The sequence below is a fragment of the Salmo salar genome, chromosome ssa14, assembly GCF_905237065.1.
Source record: "Salmo salar chromosome ssa14, Ssal_v3.1, whole genome shotgun sequence".
Lineage (NCBI taxonomy): Eukaryota > Metazoa > Chordata > Actinopteri > Salmoniformes > Salmonidae > Salmo > Salmo salar.
In genome coordinates, this window is record NC_059455.1 from 49758414 (window position 1) to 49781510 (window position 23097).

The 23097-nt window shown below is 42.2% G+C and overlaps 1 protein-coding gene across 5 annotated transcripts in view; it reads left to right on the forward strand.

Moving 5' to 3' along the window:
• Nucleotides 1-23097, forward strand: part of LOC106595379 (acetyl-coenzyme A synthetase, cytoplasmic) — a 35118-nt gene that overhangs the window by 341 nt on the left and 11680 nt on the right. Inside the window, exons 1-10 of one of the 5 annotated variants that reach the window (XM_045694513.1) lie at nt 28-315; nt 2269-2272; nt 5972-6135; nt 6466-6661; nt 11183-11274; nt 11482-11585; nt 14235-14307; nt 19239-19314; nt 20236-20320; nt 21626-21763. In XM_045694513.1, the coding sequence (XP_045550469.1) occupies nt 6003-6135; nt 6466-6661; nt 11183-11274; nt 11482-11585; nt 14235-14307; nt 19239-19314; nt 20236-20320; nt 21626-21763 (897 nt within the window). In that variant the 5' untranslated portion in view covers nt 28-315; nt 2269-2272; nt 5972-6002. Of the gene's footprint in view, nt 1-27; nt 316-2268; nt 2273-5832; nt 6136-6465; nt 6662-10384; nt 10650-11182; nt 11275-11481; nt 11586-14234; nt 14308-19238; nt 19315-20235; nt 20321-21625; nt 21764-23097 lie in introns of those variants that run through there. The other 4 variants (XM_045694514.1, XM_045694515.1, XM_045694512.1 and 1 more) reach the window with 4 other exon arrangements.

Consider the following 23097-nt stretch of genomic DNA (forward strand, 5'->3'; position numbering starts at 1 on the left):
TTATGTTACTTGTATTTTCAATCTCTTGACGTGATGCACAATATGTAAACAATAGCCGAATGTAACCAAACCAGTCCACCTAAGCACGTTTCCTCGCAATCAGCAAGAATTGTTTGCCTTTCGGTCTGTGGTTAGATTAGTCTCAGCCATATTGTGCAAGTGTTTGTCAATGCGAATTGCATCAGTATTGGAAATAAAAACCGGAAATAAAAACCGATAACCAGACCAGCATAGTGAAGGTTGGGTTGATAACATTTCCCTGTGGATATTTTGTATCAGATTACCTCCGACAGAGGGATAAAATCGTCAGGTCAAGTAAGTTGAAATGAAGTTTGTTCAACATTCTGATATGTAATGGGACTGTTTGGGAATGCTGAGCCTACATGTGAGAGATGAGTGTGTAAGTATGATGTAACAATGTAAATTGTTGATCTATATTTTGAATTAAAAAATATAGATAAAAAAAAATTTAATACTAAAAGATAATTATTTCACTCAGATTCTTAGAGGCTAGAAAGTGTGGTGTGTGTGTGTGTGTCATGTATGCTAGAATGGAGGTGTAAAAACGACAGCTGCATACGCATATTAGCTAATACATATACCATACCTCGCAGTACAATCTTCTCTAAAAACAGTTATACAATGTGCTCTGCAATAAGATAACCAGAGTTTGATTTCTAAATCAGATGAGTTCTCAAATAGCAGCTGCCCAATACCATGGTGGGAATGGATAATGCTGGATGTATTGAACTATAAGGTAAAGAGAATGATAAACCAATACCATGGTGGGCTTGTGTAACCGATGTGAAATGGCTAGTTAGTTAGCGGTGGTGCGCGTTAATAGCGTTTCAATCAGTGACGTCACTCGCTCTGAGACCTGAAGTGGTTGTTCCCCTTGCGTTGCAAGGGCCGCGGCTTTTGTGGCACGATGGGTAACGATGCTTCGTGGGGTGTCAGTTGTTGATGTGTGCAAGGGTCCCTGGTTCGAGCCCGGGTTGGGGCGAAGAGAGGGACGGAACCTACACTGTTACACATGGATAGTCAAATCAGATGTTATTTGTCACGTGCCCCGAATACAACAGGTGTACAGTGAAACGGTGCAGTTTTTAAGTAAAAATTAGGTAAACAATAGATAAGGGGGGAAAAAAATAGCAGTAGCGAGACTATATACAGGGGGTACCGGTACAGAGTCTATGTGGAAGCTATATACAGGGGGTAACGGTACAGAGTTAATGTGCGGGGGCACCGGTTAGTTGGGCTAATTGAGGTAATATGTACATGTAGGATTAGTTAAAGTGAATATGCATAGATGATAAACAGAGAGTAACAGCAGTGTAAAAGAGGGGTTTGGCGGGTGGGGCGTTGCGGGACACAATGCATAGTCTGGGTAGCCATTTGATTACCTGTTCAGGAGTCTTATGGTTTGGGGGTAAAAGCTGTTGAGTGGCCTTTTGGACCTATACTTGGGAATCCGGTACTGCTTGCCATGCAGTGGCGGAGAGAACAGTCTATGACTGGGGTGGCTTTAGTCTTTGACAATTTTTAGGGCATAACTCTGACACCGCCTGGTATAGAAGTCCTGGATGGCAGGCAGCTTAGCCCCAGTGATGTACTGGGCCGTACACACTACCCTCTGTTAGAGGTCGACCGATTATGATTTTTCGACGCCGATACCGATTATTGGAGGACCAAAAAATGCCGGTACCGATTAATCGGCTGATTTTCAACATCAACAAAAATATTCGTAATAATGACAATACAGAATGAACACTTATTTTAACTTAATACACTGCTCAAAAAAATCAAGGGAACACTTAAACAACACAATGTAACTCCAAGTCAATCACACTTCTGTGAAATCAAACTGTCCACTTAGAAAGCAACACTGATTGACAATAAATTTCACATGCTGTTGTGCAAATGGAATAGACAACAGGTGGAAATTATAGGCAATTAGCAAGACACCCCCAATAAAGGAGTGGTTCTGCAGTGGTGACCACAGACCACTTCTCAGTTCCTATGCTTCCTGGCTGATGTTTTGGTCACTTTTGAATGCTGGCGGTGCTTTCACTCTAGTTGTAGCATGAGACGGAGTCTACAACCCACACAAGTGGCTCAAGTAGTGCAGCTCATCCAGGATGGCACATCAATGCGAGCTGTGGCAAGAAGGTTTGCTGTGTCTGTCAGCGTAGTGTCCAGAGCATGGAGGCGCTACCAGGAGACAGGCCAGTACATCAGGAGACGTGTAGGAGGGCAACAACCCAGCAGCAGGACTGCTACCTCCGCCTTTGTGCAAGGAGGAGCAGGAGGAGCACTGCCAGAGCCCTGCAAAATGACCTCCAGCAGGCCACAAATGTGCATGTGTCTGCTCAAACGGTCAGAAACAGACTCCATGAGGGTGGTATGAGGGCCCGACGTCCACAGGTGGGGGTTGTGCTTACAGCCCAACACCGTGCAGGACGTTTGGCATTTGCTAGAGAACACCAAGATTGGCAAATTCGCCACTGGCGCCCTGTGCTCTTCACAGATGAAGCAGGTTCACACTGAGCACATGTGACAGAGTCTGGAGACGCCGTGGAGAATGTTCTGCTGCCTGCAACATCCTCCAGCATGACCGGTTTGGCGGTGGGTCAGTCATGGTGTGGGGTGGCATTTCTTTGGGGGGCCGCACAGCCCTCCATGTGCTCGCCAGAGGTAGCCTGACTGCCATTAGGTACCGAGATGAGATGCTCAGACCCCTTGTGAGACCATATGCTGGTGCGGTTGGCCCTGGGTTCCTCCTAATGCATGACAATGCTAGGCCTCATGTGGCTGGAGTGTGTCAGCAGTTCCTGCAAGAGGAAGGCATTGATGCTATGGACTGGCCCGCCCGTTCCCCAGACCTGAATCCAATTGAGCACATCTGGGACATCATGTCTCGCTCCATCCACCAACGCTACGTTGCACCACAGACTGCCCAGGAGTTGGCGGATGCTTTAGTCCAGGTCTGGGAGGAGATCCCTCAGGAGACCATCCGCCACCTCATCAGGAGCATGCCCAGGCGTTGTAGGGAGGTCATACAGGCACGTGGAGGCCACACACACTACTGAGCCTCATTTTGACTTGTTTTAAGGACATTACATCAAAGTTGGATCAGCCTGTAGTGTGGTTTTCCACTTTAATTTTGAGTGTGACTCCAAATCCAGACCTCCATGGGTTGATAAATTGGATTTCCATTGATTATTTTTGTGTGATTTTGTTGTCAGCACATTCAACAATGTAAAGAAAAAATAATTTAATAAGATTATTTCATTCATTCAGATCTAGGATGTGTTATTTTAGTGTTCCCTTTATTTTTTTGAGCAGTATATATGCAATATGTTAAAACCAGCTCCTCCCTCGACAGAGATTGATCATCTCGAGAACTAAAGCAAATATCTTGCTGCAACCCACCACCTAATATCTTCATACAATTATTGATATAAAAATTCTATTTTTATTGAATTTTTTATATCAATAATTTAACATTTTTAAGTCAATAATTAGAATTTTGATGTAAACAACGATTTATCAATATGAAAATATATTTTTTATATCTAACTGCATTTTTTTTTTATATAATGTTTTTTTAATGATAATGACTTTCATGGGGCGAGATAATTTTTGCGTGCAGTTTCTATTGCAAGTCTACACACCCCTTGTCTTCAAATTAGGCTGCCTTAAAATTACATCCTAAAAAGGGATTCAATTAGATTTTTGATTTATTTATAGATTATACAATTTACTCCTCTTTTGTCAAAATGATTTTTTTTTTTACAGTTTTCCAAGTTAATAAAAAGAAACAAGAAATTTAAAATGTATTTATTGCGTATGTCTTCACCCCTCAGAGTTAATACCTAATGGAAGCATATTTTTGGCAGCCATTACAGATTCTACTAACCTTGCACAATTCTTAGGACAACATATCCATTTTTTTTTTACTCAAGCTCAGTAAATTTAGTTGGAAATCATTGATGTACAACAATATTCAATGCTTGTCACTGATTTTCAAGCAGATTTAAGTTAGGAATGAGACTACTAGACCATTCAGGAAGACTCAACAACTCTTGGAAAGGCTATTCTGGTGTGTCTTTGGCATTAGAATAAGTGTAATTGTTCAGCTGAAAAAATACTCTATCGTCGGGTTAGGTTTTCAGAAGACGGCGGGTATTCTGTGTACATCGGTAGGAAAGAAATCCAATTTAATAATTTGTAAAATTTTCATTTTAAGGCAACAAAATGTGAAGACTGTGTCTCAATGCTCTCTCCGCCCAAAATTATAATTTTTAATATCGATACATATGTTTTATATATATAAAAAATATATATATAATTATTGATATCAAAAATTCAATTGATTATTAAAAAAAAACAATTATTGACATAAACAATTGTGAATATACAGTACCAGTCAAAAGTTTGGACGCAGCTACTCATTCCAGGGGTTTTCTTTATTTTGACTATTTTCTACAATGTATAATAATAGTGAAGACATCAGAACTATGAAATAACACAGATGGAATCATGTAGTAACCAACAAAGTGTTAAAAAAAATAAAAAAATTGTCAAAATGAAATACAGATTCAGGTAGGTCCCTCCCTGTTTGCTGAACCTGTCCAATAGAAACTCTAGTTTTCGTTGTTTGCAGTAATGACAACACACCCTGGGACCTATTGTTTACGGAAACCGTTTACCGTTTAAGAAACCAAACAGAGCAAAACGTGAGTTTTTATTGGACAAATTCATTTTGGTCCCTCCCCGTTTCTTTCCGTTTGCTTCCGATTTAAGAAACGTTTTGCAACAGAATCGGCACAATGAATACGCCCCTAGCCAAGCTTTTTCACAATGAGGAGATTCGATTATCTGTCCCGGGTTACCCCAGTGGAAGGAGTTTCCACCGAATGAAAAGTGATTGCATGCATGACTCAGCGTGAGCCAGATGCCCCGTTCAAAGCCCACAGCGAAATTGGCTCCAAAACAAAAGTGACATAGTGTAGGCTTAATTTAGAGGGAGGGGGAGGTTGGTGTTTCAGGAATACAGAATACACTGTACAGTCTGTATGTACTGTTTCTCTGTCTGTCTTTCTGTCTCTGTATGTCTGTCTGTCTGTACTGTCTCTCTAAATGTCTGACTGGCTGTATGTCTGTCTGTCTGTACTGTCTCTCTGAATGTCTGACTGTCTGTCCGTCTGTCTGTCTGTCGCTCAGCCTAGCATTCACGGTTCTGACTAGAGGAAGAACACCTACAATCGGAAGTTAGGAGAATTAGGTTAGGGAGAATTAACGTGGCAGGTTAGGGAGAATTAACGTGGCAGGTTAGGGAGAATTAACGTGGCAGGTTAGGGAGAATTAACGTGGCAGGTTTGGGAGAATTAACGTGGCAGGTTTGGGAGAATTAACGTGGCAGGTTAGGGAGAATTAACGTGGCAGGTTAGGGAGAATTAACGTGGCAGGTTAGGGAGAATTAACGTGGCAGGTTTGGGAGAATTAACGTGGCAGGTTAGGGAGAATTTATGCAGCAGGTTTGGAGAATTAGGTTAAGGTTAGGATTAGCTAAAATTCTCTCCTAACCTGCTATGAAAAAGTCACTGCTGGTTGTAGCTGTTCTTCGTCTGGTCACAACCAGCATTCGCCCAGCCTACCGATGCATTCCCCCTCATACAGAATATCTCTGAAAAGAATGTCATCAACAGACCAGGGGCCGCTCAGCCAATGAAAAGGTGGGAGTGCCATGTTGATTGTTTTGATTGGCTCCCTTGGCACTAAGCAGACTGTGGAAAGGACACAAAATCTGGCATTAGAGGTGTGGCCAGAGTGTACTGCTCCAATGCCTGAAGCTTTCTGTAGTTGTCTGTGCCTGGCCACACATCTAGTCTCTCCCCTCCTCTAGCCTTGGATGATAGACAAATCAGATCTGTGGACTGACTGCCTGGCCTCACCTCTAGTCTCTCTTTCAGACGTACTGTATATAGATCCTATCAACGATGGTGGTCCCTGGCTCTCAACACATAGAGGACAAGATGTACCATCCTCCGGAGGGTCTGCAGAAGGATGCTCATGTGCCTGACTTCAACTGTTATCTGGAACTTTACAAGAAGTCTATTGAGGAGCCGGACGGTAGGTTAAGAAGGCTGTTAGCTGCGCGTGCGCACGTGCTTGTTGCTCGCAGAATAACTGAAGACTCATCTGCAATAGATTGTGTGTGTCTCTGTCTGTGTGTCTCTGTCTGTGTGTCTCTGTCTGTGTGTGTGTGTGTGTGTGTGTGTGTGTGTGTGTGTGTCTCTGTCTGTGTGTGTGTGTCTCTGTCTGTGTCTCGTGTGTGTGTGTGTGTGTGTGTGTGTGTGTGTGTGTGTGTGTGTGTGTGTGTGTGTGTGTGTGTGTGTGTGTGTCTTTCTGTGTGCTCTGAACAAAATCTGTATGTCCTTTTTTTTCTTTTCTCTCTTGCAGTATTCTGGAAAGAGGTTGCTAGTGATTTCTATTGGAAGAAGCCTCCTACGGGTCACATTCTGCAGTATAACTTCGATGTGACTAAAGGGAATATCTATGTGAAATGCATGGAGGGAGCCAAAACAAACATGTGTTACAACGTCCTGGACAGGAACGTGAATGACAAGAACCTTGGTGAACGAGTGGCATTCTACTGGTAAGAAAAGACACAGTTGCATTTGACTGTTTCTACTTGTTCAGAAAAAAGTCAGTGAATAAGAATGAGGCCTACATTTGAGCCACTGTCTGTAGCATATAAGTCTCCCTGGAGCGCCCCAGTATGGGACAGGAAGTCCTCTAGATACTAAGGTACTACTATTCACTCAGTTTATACATCAACACCCTGGCTTGCTCTGTGTGTGGGTATAATGTAACTGATTAAGCTTTTCATTTCATACATAACCAAAGTGTGAAAATGTAACTTCTCAGACAAGTACTACCTGTTCCTCAGAGTGCCAGGGCTGGGGGGAGGGGGTTAGGTTAATGTAATGAGACCAACAGGAAACTAACACCTTGAGGGTTTCAGAGTCAGAAAATAAGCTGTTTTTAACGGCAGGTAGCTTAGTGGTTAGAGCGTTGGGTCAGTAACCTAAAGGTTGCTGGATCAAATCCCCGAGCTGACAAGGTAAAAAAAATCTGTTGTTCTGCCCCTGAACGAGGCCGTTAACCCCACTGTTCCCCGGTAGGTTGTCATTGTAAATAAGAATTTATTCTTAACTGACTTGTTGTCAGTTAAGAACTTGTTGTTGACTTGTTGTTGTTTTGGCTCTGTACTCCGGTACTTTGGATTTTAAATGATAAAATGACTACGAGGTTAAAGTGCAGACTTTAATTTTGAAAGTATTTTCATCGTTTAGCAATTACAGCACTTTTTGTACATGGTCCACCCATTTTAGGGGACCAAAAGTATTGGGACAAATTCACTTGTATGTGTATTAAAGTAGTCTTGAAGTTCAGTATTTGGTCCCATATTCCCATAGCACGCAATGATTGCATCGTGTTTGTGACTCTACAAACTTGTTGGATGCATTTGCTGTTTGTTTTGGTTGTGTTACAGATTATTTTGTGCCAAATAGAAATGACTGGTAAATCATATATTGTGTCATTTAGGAGTCACTTTTTATTGGAAATAAGAATAGAATGTTTCTGAACACTTCTACATTAATGTGGACGCTACCATGGTTACGGATAAGCCTGAATGAATCATGAATAATAATGAGTGCGAAAGTTACAGACACTACAAATACTGTATCACCCCCCCCACACACACACACACACACACACACACACACACACACACACACACACACACACACACACACACACACACACACAAATGAAGTAACGACAGAATACGGACTGTTTTGGATTACATCTGAGATCCACGACCAGACAGCCTTTATCTGGGCAGTGCTTTCACATTAATCATCGACAAGGGGCTTTCACGCATGATGGAAGAAATTGTGTACATTCTTGGAAATCACTCACTTGATATGACATAGTAACGATAGAATATGGCTGTGTGAGTTATGATGAGACTGTCATACCTGCAGGTCCTAGACTAAACACACTAGGTCTGGTCACCAGCCTGTCGTCAGACCACTGTAAAACACTACCAGGTGCCACTCTTGTTAAGGGAATTGAGACGCTGCCTTGATACTGTCACTGGCCTGTTCTCAATCATTGTATTATCAAGATAACTGTAAGGGTAGCTGTAAAGTTAGCTGTAAGGTTAGCTGTAAGGTTAGCTCTAGCTGTAGCTGTAAGGTTAGATGTAAGGTTAGCTGTAACTGTAAGGGTAGCTGTAAAGTTAGCTGTAGCTGTAAGGTTAGCTCTAGCTGTAGCTGTAAGGTTAGCTGTAAGGTTAGCTGTAGCTGTAAGGTTAGCTGTAAGGTTAGCTGTAAGGTTAGCTGAAGCTGTAAGGTTAGCTGTAAGGTTAGCTGTAAGGTTAGCTGTAGCTGTAAGGTTAGCTGTAGCTGTAAGGTTAGCTGTAGCTGTAAGGTTAGCTGTAGCTATAAGGTTAGCTGTAAGGTTAGCTGTAAGGTTAGCTGTAGCTATAAAGTTAGCTGTAGCTGTAAGGTTAGCTGTAGCTGTAAGGTTAGCTGTAGGGTTAGCTGAATGCTTGAGATGGTCATTTCTGTCTCTTCAGCATGCAGCCAGACTGAGGATTAGTCTTGCTGGCCAGCTTCACAGTCATTGGTCTGCTCTTGATCGTTGCATTATCTGGATATCTATGATATTGAAGTTTATGATATTCAAAATTGCTTTGAGGACAGATGTTCCGCTAGCGGGACCCCTAGCCAACAGCCAATGGGATAGCAGGGCGCGAAATACAAAACATCAAAAATCTAATAATTCATATTTCTCAAACATATGACTATTTTACACCATTTTAAAGATACACTTCTCCTTAATGCAACCACATTGTCCGATTTCAAAAAGGCTTTACAGCGAAAAGCAAAACATTAGATTATGTTAGGACACCACCTAAACAAGAAAAGCCACACAGCAATTTTCCTAGCAAGGAGAGGCGTCACAAAAACCAGAAATACAGCTAAAATTAAGCACTAACCTTTGACGATCTTCATCAGATGACACTCATAGGACATCATGTTACACAATACATGTATGTTTTGTTCGATCAAGTTCATATTTATATCCAAAAACAGCATTTTACATTGGCGCGTGATGTTCAGAAAATGTTTGCCTCCCAAAACTTCCAGTGAATGTGCACATTAATTTACAGAAATACTCATCATAAACATTCACAAAATATATAACAATTATTTAAAGAATTATAGATACACTACTTCTTAATGCAACCGCTGTGTCAGATTTCAAAATAACTTTACGGAGAAAGCACATTGTTCAATATTCTGAGTACAGAGCTCAGCCATCAATGCAAGCTATACAGCTACCCGCCAAGTCATGGCATCAACAAATCTCTGAATTAGTGTAATAAATCTTTCCTTACCTTTGCTGATCTTCGGCGGAATGCACTCGCAGGACTCCCACTTCCACAAGAAATGTTCATTTGTTCGATAAAGTCCATAATTTATGTCCAAATACCTCCGTTTTGTTGGCGCGTCCAGAACACTATTCCAAAGGCACGATGCGGGAGCGCAAATCAATAGACGAAAAGCTCAAAAGTTCCATTACCGTTTGTAGAAACATGTCAAACGATGTTTGCAATCAATCCTTAGGGTGTTTTTAACATAAATAATCGATAATATTCCAACCGGACAATAGCGTATTCATTACAGAAGAAAAATAAAAATGCTAGCCATGCGTGAATGCGCATGAAGTAACTACATGACCTCAGACAGTCCACTGCTTGAACTGGCTGTTATTCCCTCAAAATTCACCATAGAAGCCTCAAACAACTTTCTAAAGACTGTTGACATCTAGTGGAAGCCTTAGCAAGTGAAAAATGACCCCACAGACACTGTAGTTTGAACAGGCAATGGTTTGAAAGACTACAAGTCTCAGATTTCCCACTTACTGGTTGGATTTTTCTCAGGTTTTTGCCTACCATATGAGTTCTGTTATACTCACAGACATCATTCAAACAGTTTTAGAAATTTCAGACTGTTTTCTATCCAAATCTACTAATAATATGCATATCCTAGTTTCTGGGCCCGAGTAGTAGGCAGTTTAATTTGGGTATGTTTTTCATCCATCCTTGAAAATACTGCCCCCTATACCTTAACAGGATTATTAATGCCATACTAGGTAATACAGTCAGCCACGTCTCTTCGTCGTGCACATAGCTGATGAGGTTAATGTCAGCTATCTACAGTACAACAGGTGAGGTCAGATCCAAGCTTTACCCAGGCAGACTGCCATGGTAACTGGGTCGGGGGCTTAGGAGTTGAGACAGACTTGTGCAACAGTGTGCCACATAACTAAACAAGCAAGACAGACAGACATCGGACAAGCATTGAAACCGAATATAGACTGAACAAGCTGCTAAAGGAGAACATCCTGTCTATCAATCTATCTGAGGAAACAACAGGATGCATTGCTACATTTTGGATTGAAATTACAGAAGTTGTGTTTTAACATGACGCGACCTGAGGACTGAGGTGAAGTCGTTGGAAAGTTTTTAAAACAAAAGTCTGGATTTGAACGTAATGGCACTTGAGGTTAGTCCAAAATGACACAATAAGGGAATAGGTGTCCTTTTCATGTGTATACTCTAACTGACTGTGATGAATGACAACATGACCTAAATTGTTGACTCGGACAATAAAAGGCTTGATGTTTTATATTGTATTGATTCAGATAAAGGCTTGATGTTTTTATATTGTATTGATTCAGATAAAGGCTCGATGTTTTTATATTGTATTGATTCAGATAAAGGCTCGATGTTTTTATATTGTATTGATTCAGATAAAGGCTTGATGTTTTTATATTGTATTGATTCAGATAAAGGCTCGATGTTTTATATTGTATTGATTCAGATAAAGGCTTGATGTTTTTATATTGTATTGATTCAGATAAAGGCTCGATGTTTTTATATTGTATTGATTCAGATAAAGGCTCGATGTTTTTATATTGTATTGATTCAGATAAAGGCTCGATGTTTTTATATTGTATTGATTCAGATAAAAGCTTGATGTTTTTATATTGTATTGATTCAGATAAAGGCTTGATGTTTTTAATGTCTGTTCTCCAGGGAGGGGAACTCACCTGATCATCACGAGGCCATCACCTATGGTCAGCTGCTGGGACAGGTGTGCAGGTGTTCCAACCTGCTGAAGCAGATGGGTAAGACGGTACACCTCAGTGTGGCATATGAAAGAAATAGGCTAGCTTACCACTTTTCCCCAATTTACTGCTCTGTGAAGAACATTCATAAATGGTGCCGCTTTTCTTTTGACATGTTTTAAATACTCAACTTCCCCGTCAAAACCAGCACAACATCAACCTTTAACTCTCCTCCACCATTTTGTCTTCTGTGGTGTGTGTTAACAGGAGTGAGGAAGGGAGACAGGGTGGCCATCTACCTCCCTATGATTCCGGAGCTGGTGTACACCATGCTGGCCTGCGCCAGGATAGGAGCTGTCCACTCCATCGTGGTCAGTTCAAGGATTGACATTATGGGTTGCCTTATTGCATGGGGGGGAAAAGTTTTGTACTAGGAATCTCCAGGTGAAGAGATGAAGACAATCAGAAATCAATACCGGGTTTATTCCAAATTGCGACAGGGATACACCTCCCAGCACAGAAGCAGAGGAAAATGTCTAACTGGTCTTCTCTGAGAAGGTCTGTATATCCTAGTCAGCAGACGACTGTTGACTAGGATATAAAGGCACACACACAGTGTTTTACAGACGACAATAACAATCAGTGTCCTCTGTCCTTGTACCTTCAGTCTGGCGTCATTCACTATCAATAGATATGAGTTTAATCCAGAACATAGTCTCTAGTCTAGTGACCATCAACCAGTGTTAAAAACAACACTGGAAATCATACGTATTACAGAAAGGCAGAAATATAGAACTATGCTAAACATTCTGTTAATCACCCTAAACTGAATATGAACTTCATCTGGGCTCCCGAGTGGCGCAGCGGTCTAAGGAACTGCATCTCGGCGCAAGAGGCGTCACTACGGTCCCTGGTTCGAATCTAGGCTGTATCACAACCCGGCCGTGATTAGTAGTCCCTGAGGGCTGCGCACAATTGGCCCAGCGTTGGCCGGGTTTAGGCCGTCATTGTAAATTAAGAATTAGTTTTTAACTGACTTGGGCCAAAGGTTAAATGAATAAAATAAAATCTTAAATATTCCCATTATACAAGCGAACGGAGCAGTTGAGCTTGCCCTGCTCTCCCATTCCACAGGTGATTTTAGTATTATTTCAGTTTTTATAGTGAAAACACCCAAACTGGAAAGAATGCCAGTAACCTAAAACTTATATTTCTGGTTCCTCCCCATTGTTTAAATGAAAGACAGATAATTTATGACAGTCAGACAAGTTGAGCCTGCTCAGAGATGTTTTTTCTTTTTTTTACTGATAACTAAAATACAAAGAATTCCAGTACTGATCTTTCTGGCAATACATATCCGAAAATGTAAATGAGCTATTTACACTCAGAAAGGACAAGTGATCGTAATCTTCGAGCCAACCAAAAAAATACTCCTGACTTGCCCGATGGTCCAAGTGCCTTTTCAGACTTCAATGTCAATCCCTGCTTTAAGTTTACCGGAGGTGGTTTGATTATCCAGTGGCGCTCATGATGAGGAACCTTCTCTGAGACTTAACCTGAAGACTTGTGTTAGCTCCCTGATCTACTGCCTGTGTAGGTTTTAGCTCAGCTAGCTAATAAGACTAATGCAGTCTTAATAAGGTGTGTAGATGTTCCACACTGTAATTTTCAGTTTTTTGTTTCTGTTACCAGACTGTACTGACTGACATAAGGTACAGTGTTAATATTAGTGGGGGGGGGGGGGTCTGGAGAGAATGGGGTAATGCTTGCCCCTGTCGGTTCTGCCTGACCTTGCCTTGCAGAGCTATCAGCTGTTCAGTAGCAGTTGGGATAACACCTGCAAACAGGTCTGCATCCCAAGTGGCACCCTACATAGTGCCCCCGTAATGGCACCCTATTCCCTACATAGTGCCCTGTAATGGCACCCTATTCTCTTCCTAGTGCACTACTTTTAACCAGAGCCTCTGGTCAAAAGTGGTGCACTATGTTGGGAACATGTTTTCCGTTTGGGACGCTGCAGGGGAGGTGTAATATCACAGCGGTTCCTCGCAGGGGGGGGGAGGGGGGGGCTAACCCCTAACCCTTAAACTCTTAAAATGTGGGCCAGCCACACTAGAACTATCAGCATGCTATTTGGGACAGGATCATATCAAGCATACATGTATAGTAATTTTAGCAGCAAGTTGAGCCAGACACTATTTCAGTCATAACCTTGCGTCTCAAGTAGAGGTTATAGCGTTGTAGTTTAAAAATACCTCATGTCTTGTGTGTCCCAAGGTTACATTTTTTTTATCTAGTATGCAGGACTATATTTAGACCTATTTAAATATAAGTGACCCTATTCCTGCTGGATCATTGTTCCATGAGCTGTCTAATGTTTTATGATTCACAAACGGGACATAAGAGTTACAGAGATTGTTGGCAATGTTTGATTGTTTGGGTATTTGCAGTATCACTACTTCTATTCTGATGTAGCATGATTGATTTCTCATGTAGTTTGACACAAGGCACTTTTTTTTTTTTTTTTTGTTTTAGAAGTGCTTTGTATTCAATGCCATCACGTCCTGAAATGTATTTCATATAAAACGCTATGGTCCCATTGAGAGGTAGGGAGACACTTTTAAATGCTACACTGTGAACTATTAACCTTGTCCAATGCAGAAGTGGCCTTTTTTTTTTTTTTTTTTTTTTAAGGAGCAGGCTTACAGTAAATGTTAAAACTGTGTGCTTTGGCTAAAGTAGATCTGGGACCAGGCTAACTCTAACACCAAATACCTTTTTTTTATTGTTTTTTTTAAATATTGAACAAATGTTGATTCGGCAATAACAATCAATCATAACGTTCTGTTAAATGACTCCATTAGATGTTGGCGTCTCACCCTGTTATACATATTATACAACCTCACTGAGTTGACCTGCTGTGGTGTGTGTGTGTGTGTGTGTGTGTGTGTGTGTGTGTGTGTGTGTGTGTGTGTGTGTGTGTGTGTGTGTGTGTGTGTGTGTGTGGGGGGGGGGTTCAGTTTGCAGGCTTCTCCGCCGAGTCTCTATGTGAGAGGATCATGGATTCCCAGTGTAGTATCCTGGTGACTGCAGGTAAGAGAGTGGCTGATGTCCAGGGCTCTAAATATATATATATCTTTTTTTAATGAATTGGTAGCACTGGTGCTCCCAACATCAAAGTTAGGAGCACAACATAAAATCTAGGAGCACCAGAAGATGTATTTTGTTTTAATTGATTGAGATATAGCATATTGGGCCTATATGAATTCTAGCTGCTTTTGAAGCACACGATGTGCTCTAGAAACTAATATTTAACCCTGTAAAGACGTGTTCATTATAAAAAGCCAGAATGTTGATACAAAAAAGCTGTCATTGAAATTACAAAGAATACTAGGTTTCTACATTGGGTTAAAAGTACTACCTATTGAGATGCTTTACATTGACAATTCTACACGGTCTCTTTAAGAGCATCAAGTTTGTGAGTGACTACAGTATGTGCCAAGAGATGAGTCATTCATTCATTGCTTTAATCATTTATCTTCTAAAGAAGATATCCCTTTTCTTTCTTTCTGTGCCCCCAAAAGTAACCGGGTTGTTAGCTAGCTAGCTAGCTAATGAGGTAACATGACATAACAAGATGTACTGGTAAAGTAACCAGGTTGTTAGCTAGCTAGCTAATGAGGTAACATGACTTAACAAGGTGTACTGGTAAAGTAACCAGGTTGTTAGCTAGCTAGCTAATGAGGTAACATGACATAACAAGGTGTACTGGTAAAGTAACCAGGTTGTTAGCTAGCTAGCTAATGAGGTAACATGACATAACAAGATGTACTGGTAAAGTAACCAGGTTGTTAGCTAGCTAGCTAATGAGGTAACATGACATAACAAGATGTACTGGTAAAGTAACCGGGTTGTTAGTTAGCTAGCTAATGAGGTAACATGACTTAACAAGGTGTACTGGTAAAGTAACCGGGTTGTTAGCTAGCTAGCTAATGAGGTAACATGACTTAACAAGATGTACTGGTAGAGTAACCGGGTTGTTCGCTAGCTAGCTAGCTAATGAGGTAACATAACAAGATGTACTGGTAAAGTAACCAGCTTGTTAGCTAGCTAGCTAATGAGGTAACATGACATAACAAGATGTACTGGTAAAGTAACCAGGTTGTTAGCTAGCTAGCTAATGAGGTAACATGACTTAACAAGATGTACTGGTAAAGTAACCAGGTTGTTAGCTAGCCAGCTAATGAGGTAACATGACATAACAAGGTGTACTGGTAAAGTAACCGGGTTGTTAGCTAGCTAGCTAGCTAATGAGGTAACATGAATAACAAGGTGTACTGGTAAAGTAACCAGGTTGTTAGTTAGCTAGCTAATGAGGTAACATGACTTAACAAGGTGTACTGGTAAAGTAACCGGGTTGTTAGCTAGCTAGCTAATGAGGTAACATGACATAACAAGATGTACTGGTAAAGTAACCAGGTTGTTAGCTAGTTAATGAGGTAACATAACAAGATGTACTGGTAAAGTAACCAGGTTGTTTGCTAGCTAGCTAGTGAGGTAACATGACTTAACAAGATGTACTGGTAAAGTAACCAGGTTGTTTGCTAGCTAGTTAATGAGGTAACATAACAAGATGTACTGGTAAAGTAACCAGGTTGTTTGCTAGCTAGCTAGTGAGGTAACATGACTTAACAAGGTGTACTGGTAAAGTAACCAGGTTGTTTGCTAGCTAGCTAAGGAGGTAACATGACTTAACAAGGTGTACTGGTAGAGTAACCAGGTTGTTCGCTAGCTAGCTAGTGAGGTAACATGACTTAACAAGGTGTAAACAAATGCCTGTGAGTGGATTTGGAACGACCGGCAGAATATGGTTTATGAACAGTACCTAAAAACTAACTTTTTGATTCACCCGCCACTGTAGCAGATAAATAAAAAATATCTACTAGCCACTCAGAATTCGTACCTGCCAATACATTTATTTGCAGGTTTCGGATTTCCTCAATTTTTTTCCCTCAGGTTTTCACTCTCAATCAAACTTTTCTTTTAGAAAAACAAACAAATTGAATGTTTTAAGTCCACAAATATGCTCAAACTACATCAGGAAACCACTTTTGAGGTCTGGGGAAGAAAATAAAATATATATTTTGGAGGGTATAGTTGCACTTTCATTTCATTTGCACGCCTCGAAAGACTGGTGTTTGGCTGGCAGTGTTTCTGTTCTGCATGCACAATAGTAGAGTTTGCAAAACAAAATACCACCCAATTTGATACAAATCATCATGATATCATATTTAACTTGTACCCCCCACACATTGACTTGGTACCGGTACCCCCTATATTTAGCCTTGTTATTTTGTAACTTTTTATTTTATTTTTTTACTTTAACTTATTTAATAAATATTTTCTTAACTCTTTTTTTTTTTAACTGCGTTGTTAGTTAACCTCTATGGGCTAGGTGGGACGCTTGCGTCCCACCTACGTAACAGCCACTGGCAGCCTGTGGCGCGATTTTCAAAACGTTAAAAATCCTATTACTTCAATTTCTCAAACATATGACTATTTTACAGCTATTTAAAGACAAGACTCTCGTTAATCTAACCACACTGTCCGATTTCAAAAAGGCTTTACAACGAAAGCAAAACATTAGATTATGTCAGCAGAGTACCAAGCCAGAAATAATCAGACACCCATTTTTCAAGCCAGCATATAATGTCACCAAAACCCAGAAGACAGCTAAATGCAGCACTCACCTTTGATGATCTTCATCAGATGACAACCCTAGGACATTATGTTATACAATACATGCATGTTTTGTTCAATCAAGTTCATATTTATATCAAAAACCAGCTTTTTACATTAGCATGTGACGTTCAGAACTAGCATACCCCCGCAAACTTCCGGGAATTCGCTAACATTTTACTAAATTACTCACGATAAACGTTCACAAAAAGCATAACAATTATTTAAAGAATTATAGATACAGACCTCCTCTATGCACTCGATATGTCCGATTTTAAAATAGCTTTTGGTGAAAGCACATTTTGCAATATTCTAAGTACATAGCCCAGGCATCACAGGCTCGCTATTTAGACACCCGGCAAGTTTAGCACTCACCATAATCATATTTACTATTATAAAAGTTTGATTACCTTTTGTTGTCTTCGTCAGAATGCACACCCAGGACTGCTACTTCAATAACAAATGTTGGTTTGGTCCAAAATAATCCATCGTTATATCCGAATAGCGGCGTTTTGTTCGATGCGTTCCAGACACTATCCGAAATAGTAAAGAAGTGTCGCGCGCATGGCGCAATTCGTGACAATAAAATTCTAAATATTCCATTACCGTACTTCGAAGCATGTCAACCGCTGTTTAAAATCTATTTTTACGACATTTTTCTCGTAGAAAAGCGATAATATTCCGACAGGGAATCTCCTTTTCGGCAAACAGAGGAAAAAAATCCCAAAGGCGGGGGCGGTCGGGTCACGCGCCTAAGCCCAGTGTCCCTTGATCGGCCACTTGAGAAAGGCGATAATGTGTTTCAGCCTGGGGCTGGAATGACGACATTCTGTTTTTTCCCGGGCTCTGAGCGCCTATGGACGACGTGGGAAGTGTCACGTTAGAGCAGAGATCCTTAGTAAATGATAGAGATGGAAAAGAAGTTCAAGAAATGGTCAGACAGGCCACTTCCTGTAAAGGAATCTCTCAGGTTTTGACCTGCCATTTGAGTTCTGTTATACTCACAGACACCATTCAAACAGTTTTAGAAAATTTAGGGTGTTTTCTATCCATATGTAATAAGTATATGCATATTCTAGTTACTGGGTAGGAGTGGTAACCAGATTAAATCGGGTATGTTTTTTATCCAGCCGTGTCAATACTGCCCCCTAGCCCTAACAGGTTTTAAGGGCTTGTAAGTAAGCATTTCATGGTAAGAGACCGGTTGTATTCGGCGCATGTTATTTGATATCATTATATCATTATGCCAGATAATTTGGAAAGTTTTATGGGAAAGCCATTCATTAGAAATCACTGTTTCAGTGCGGCTTGTTTGGTTTGTGTTTCGGAGGACGCACGGCTCTCGACCTTTGCCTCTCCCGAGTCCGTATGGTAGTTGCAGCGATGAGACAAGACTGTAACTACCAATTGGATACCGTGAAATTGGGGAGAAAAAAGGGGGTAAAAAAAAATTATACAAAAATAAATGACTGTTTCGCTAACTGGCTAAACAAAGTGGCGGACACGGGCGTTCCCATGCCGTTACGTCGTCAGAAATTTGCAAGAAATACAAATCACTGATGCATTCTTTAATATTCTTTACACTGAATGAATCTGCGCTTGCTTTTTTCCCTCCAGGGCACTCTGAAACAACTGCCCAGTGAAGCCCATCATTACAACTATTATTATCTGGGGGATGTTTTCTTCCTGGTCACACTCCCAAAATAAAAAAAATGTCAGGTCACACAACAAAATATCTAGGAGCATATGTGACAAAAATGGTCACACTTTAGAGCCCTGCTGATGTCCAATAAGATGTTACCTTGCATGTGGGACGTGGCTGATGACCAATAAGATGTTACCTTGCATGTGGGACGTGGTTGATGACCAATAAGATGTTACCTTGCATGTGGACTTTAGCCCCCTTGCTAGACAACGTTCCCTAGTTGGACCAATCATCCTGGAGTTGACATCTTAAGTGGGCTCCCGAGTGACGCAGCGGTCTAAGGCACTTCATCTCAGTGCAAGAGGTGTCACTACAGACACCCTGGTTCGATTCCAGGCTTTATCACAACCGGCCGTGATTGGGAGGCCCGTCGGGCGGCGTACAATTTGCCCCAGCGTCGTCCGGGTTTGGCCGGTGTAGGCCGTCATTGTAAATAAGAATTTGTTCTTAACTGACTTGCCTAGTTAGATAAAGGTGAAATAAGAACATGTTAAAGCAATTACCTCCTATATGGGCTTGGGTCCCCCAACAGTTCAGATGAACACTCTATCTTATCAACTTGCATTTTCTCTCTCTCAAGATGGCGTGTACAGAGGGGAGAAGTTGATCAACCTGAAACAGATAGCAGACGAGGCTCTGGAGAAATGCAGGGAGAAGTAGGTTCTATTTACACCTCTATCCTGGTTCTGCTTATACCTAATGCATCCTGTCTGTCTGTCTGTCTGTCTCTGTCTGTCTGTCTGTCTGTCTGTCTGTCTGTCTCTGATACTGTTCACCTTAGACACTAGTAACGATGAACCGACACGTCCTCTATTTTCTGCTGGTGTTTAGATCTATATTATATACGTGTCTCTCTTCATGACAGACACTGTTTACCTTAACCCCTGAGATAGGAGCAGTGGCTCACACACACACACACACACACACACACACACACACACAGAGCCAGGTCCTGTTGATGGAGAGTGCTGTCTGTTCTGCAAGCTGTGGGGTTGGTGGGGCAACAACAAGGGTTTTGATTCTACAGGGAAGCCCCATCTGTCTGTTGCCCCTAGCAATCTCGATCTGTCGCCGTAGCGATTGTGTGTGTGTGAAACGGCACTTGTATGTCTATCTCAGCCAGAAGACATATGACAGAATATAAACACCATATGGAGGCTGTTCTGCTATGTAGAAACATACACTGAGTGGACAAAACATTAAGAACACCTGCTCTTTCCATAACATAGACTTACCAGGAGAATCCAGGTGAAAGATATGATCTCTTTCCCGTCCGTGTGTATCCAGAATGGTCCACCACCCAAAGGACATCCAGCCAACTTGAAACAACTGTGGAAAGCATTGGAGTCAACGTGGGCCAGCATCCCTGTGGAACGCTTTCAACACTTTGTAGAGTCCATGTCCTGATGAATGGAGGCTGTTCTGAGGGCAAAAGGGGATCCAACTCAAATGTTAGGAAGGTGTTCCTAATGTTTTGTCCACACAGTGTTTAGGGAATATTCAGCGGTGCTACATTGACTGCCCTTACAGACAGATAATACATCATGCTGACAGCTCTCCTCTTCTTTACTCCACAGAGCATCCGCCACTGTTACAAAATGTTTAGTAGTAAAACATCATGCACTGAGGACACAAAATGGAGACATTTCCAACAAATTGCAGGTAGGCCCAGATTTTGACCAGAATACGGACATTAAACTATCACTGCCCAGTGCCTAAAATATATATATATATTTTTTTTTGGCGATTTGAACAATAGTTCAATCTATTTTTTTCTTGAGTTTTAACCTGAGTTGTGTTTGTTGATGTGCTGTTCTCCTCCACCTGTATTTCCTGGTGTACTTCTACTGTAATCTGACTGTCATGTTCCCGCTGTATTTCCTGGTGTACTTTTACTGTATTCTGACTGTCGGGGTCCTGCTGTATTTCCTGGTGTACTTCTACTGTATTCTGACTGTCAGGGTCCTGCTGTATTTTCTGGTGTACTTTTTATTTACTGTGGGTCCTGCTGTATTTCCTGGTGTACTTCTACTGTATTCTGACTGTCAGGGTCCTGCTGTATTTTCTGGTGTACTTTTACTGTATTCTGACTGTCAGGGTCCTGCTGTATTTCCTGGTGTAGTTCTACTGTATTCTGAGTAAGTGGTGTTTCTGCTGTATTTCCTGGTGTACTTCTACTGTATTCTGAGTAAGTGGTGATTCTGCTGTATTTCCTGGTGTACTTCTACTGTATTCTGACTAAGTGGTGTTTCTGCTGTATTTCCTAGTGTACTTCTACTGTATTCTGAGTAAGTGGTGTTTCTGCTGTATTTCCTAGTGTACTTCTACTGTATTCTGAGTAAGTGGTGTTTCTGTTGTATTTCCTGTTGTCCAGACCTTGTGGGATGCTGCGTGTGATGTGTGATGGGAGGAGGTGATGGGACAGGTCTCAGAGCAGTGTGAACCTGAGTCCTGTTGTATTTCCTGTTGTCCAGACCCCGTGGGATGCTGCGTGTGATGTGTGTTGGGAGGAGGTAATGGGACAGGTCTCAGAGCAGTGTGAACCTGAGTCCTGTTGTATTTCCTGTTGTCCAGACCCCGTAGGATGCTGCGTGTGATGTATGTTGGGAGGAGGTGATGGGACAGGTCTCAGAGCAGTGTGAACCTGAGTCCTGTTGTATTTCCTGTTGTCCAGACCCCGTGGGATGCTGCGTGTGATGTGTGATGGGAGGAGGTAATGGGACAGGTCTCAGAGCAGTGTGAACCTGAGTCCTGTTGTATTTCCTGTTGTCCAGACCCCGTAGGATGCTGCGTGTGATGTATGTTGGGAGGAGGTGATGGGACAGGTCTCAGAGCTGTGTGAACCTGAGTCCTGTTGTATTTCCTGTTGTCCAGACCCCGTGGGATGCTGCGTGTGTTGGGAGGAGGTGATGGGACAGGTCTCAGAGCAGTGTGAACCTGAGTCCTGTTGTATTTCCTGTTGTCCAGACCCCGTGGGATGCTGCGTGTGATGTGTGTTGGGACGAGGTGATGGGACAGGTCTCAGAGCAGTGTGAACCTGAGTGGCTGGATGCAGAGGATCCTCTCTTTATACTGTATACCAGCGGATCTACTGGAAAACCTAAGGTACGGTACTCTCACACACTTACACACACACAATATATATATATATATATATATATACACTGCTCAAAAAAATAAAGGGAACACTTAAACAACACATCCTAGATCTGAATGAAAGAAATAATCTTATTAAATACTTTTTTCTTTACATTGTTGAATGTGCTGACAACAAAATCACACAAAAATAATCAATGGAAATCCAATTTATCAACCCATGGAGGTCTGGATTTGGAGTCACACTCAAAATTAAAGTGGAAAACCACACTACAGGCTGATCCAACTTTGATGTAATGTCCTTAAAACAAGTCAAAATGAGGCTCAGTAGTGTGTGTGGCCTCCACGTGCCTGTATGACCTCCCTACAACGCCTGGGCATGCTCCTGATGAGGTGGCGGATGGTCTCCTGAGGGATCTCCTCCCAGACCTGGACTAAAGCATCCGCCAACTCCTGGGCAGTCTGTGGTGCAACGTAGCGTTGGTGGATGGAGCGAGACATGATGTCCCAGATGTGCTCAATTGGATTCAGGTCTGGGGAACGGGTGGGCCAGTCCATAGCATCAATGCCTTCCTCTTGCAGGAACTGCTGACACACTCCAGCCACATGAGGTCTAGCATTGTCTTGCATTAGGAGGAACCCAGGGCCAACCGCACCAGCATATGGTCTCACAAGGGGTCTGAGGATCTCATCTCGGTACCTAATGGCAGTCAGGCTACCTCTGGCGAGCACATGGAGGGCTGTGCGGCCCCCCAAAGAAATGCCACCCCACACCATGACTGACCCACCACCAAACCGGTCATGCTGGAGGATGTTGCAGGCAGCAGAACGTTCTCTATGGCGTCTCCAGACTCTGTCACGTCTGTCACGTGCTCAGTGTGAACCTGCTTTCATCTGTGAAGAGCACAGCGCGCCAGTGGCGAATTTGCCAATCTTGGTGTTCTCTGGCAAATGCCAAACGTCCTGCACGGTGTTGGGCTGTAAGCACAACCCCCACCTGTGGACGTCGGGCCCTCATACCACCCTCATGGAGTCTGTTTTTGACCGTTTGAGCAGACACATGCACATTTGTGGCCTGCTGGAGGTCATTTTGCAGGGCTCTGGCAGTGCTCCTCCTGCTCCTCCTTGCACAAAGGCGGAGGTAGCGGTCCTGCTGCTGGGTTGTTGCCCTCCTACGGCCTCCTCCACGTCTCCTGATGTACTGGCCTGTCTCCTGGTAGCGCCTCCATGCTCTGGACACTACGCTGACAGACACAGCAAACCTTCTTGCCACAGCTCGCATTGATGTGCCATCCTGGATGAGCTGCACTACCTGAGCCACTTGTGTGGGTTGTAGACTCCGT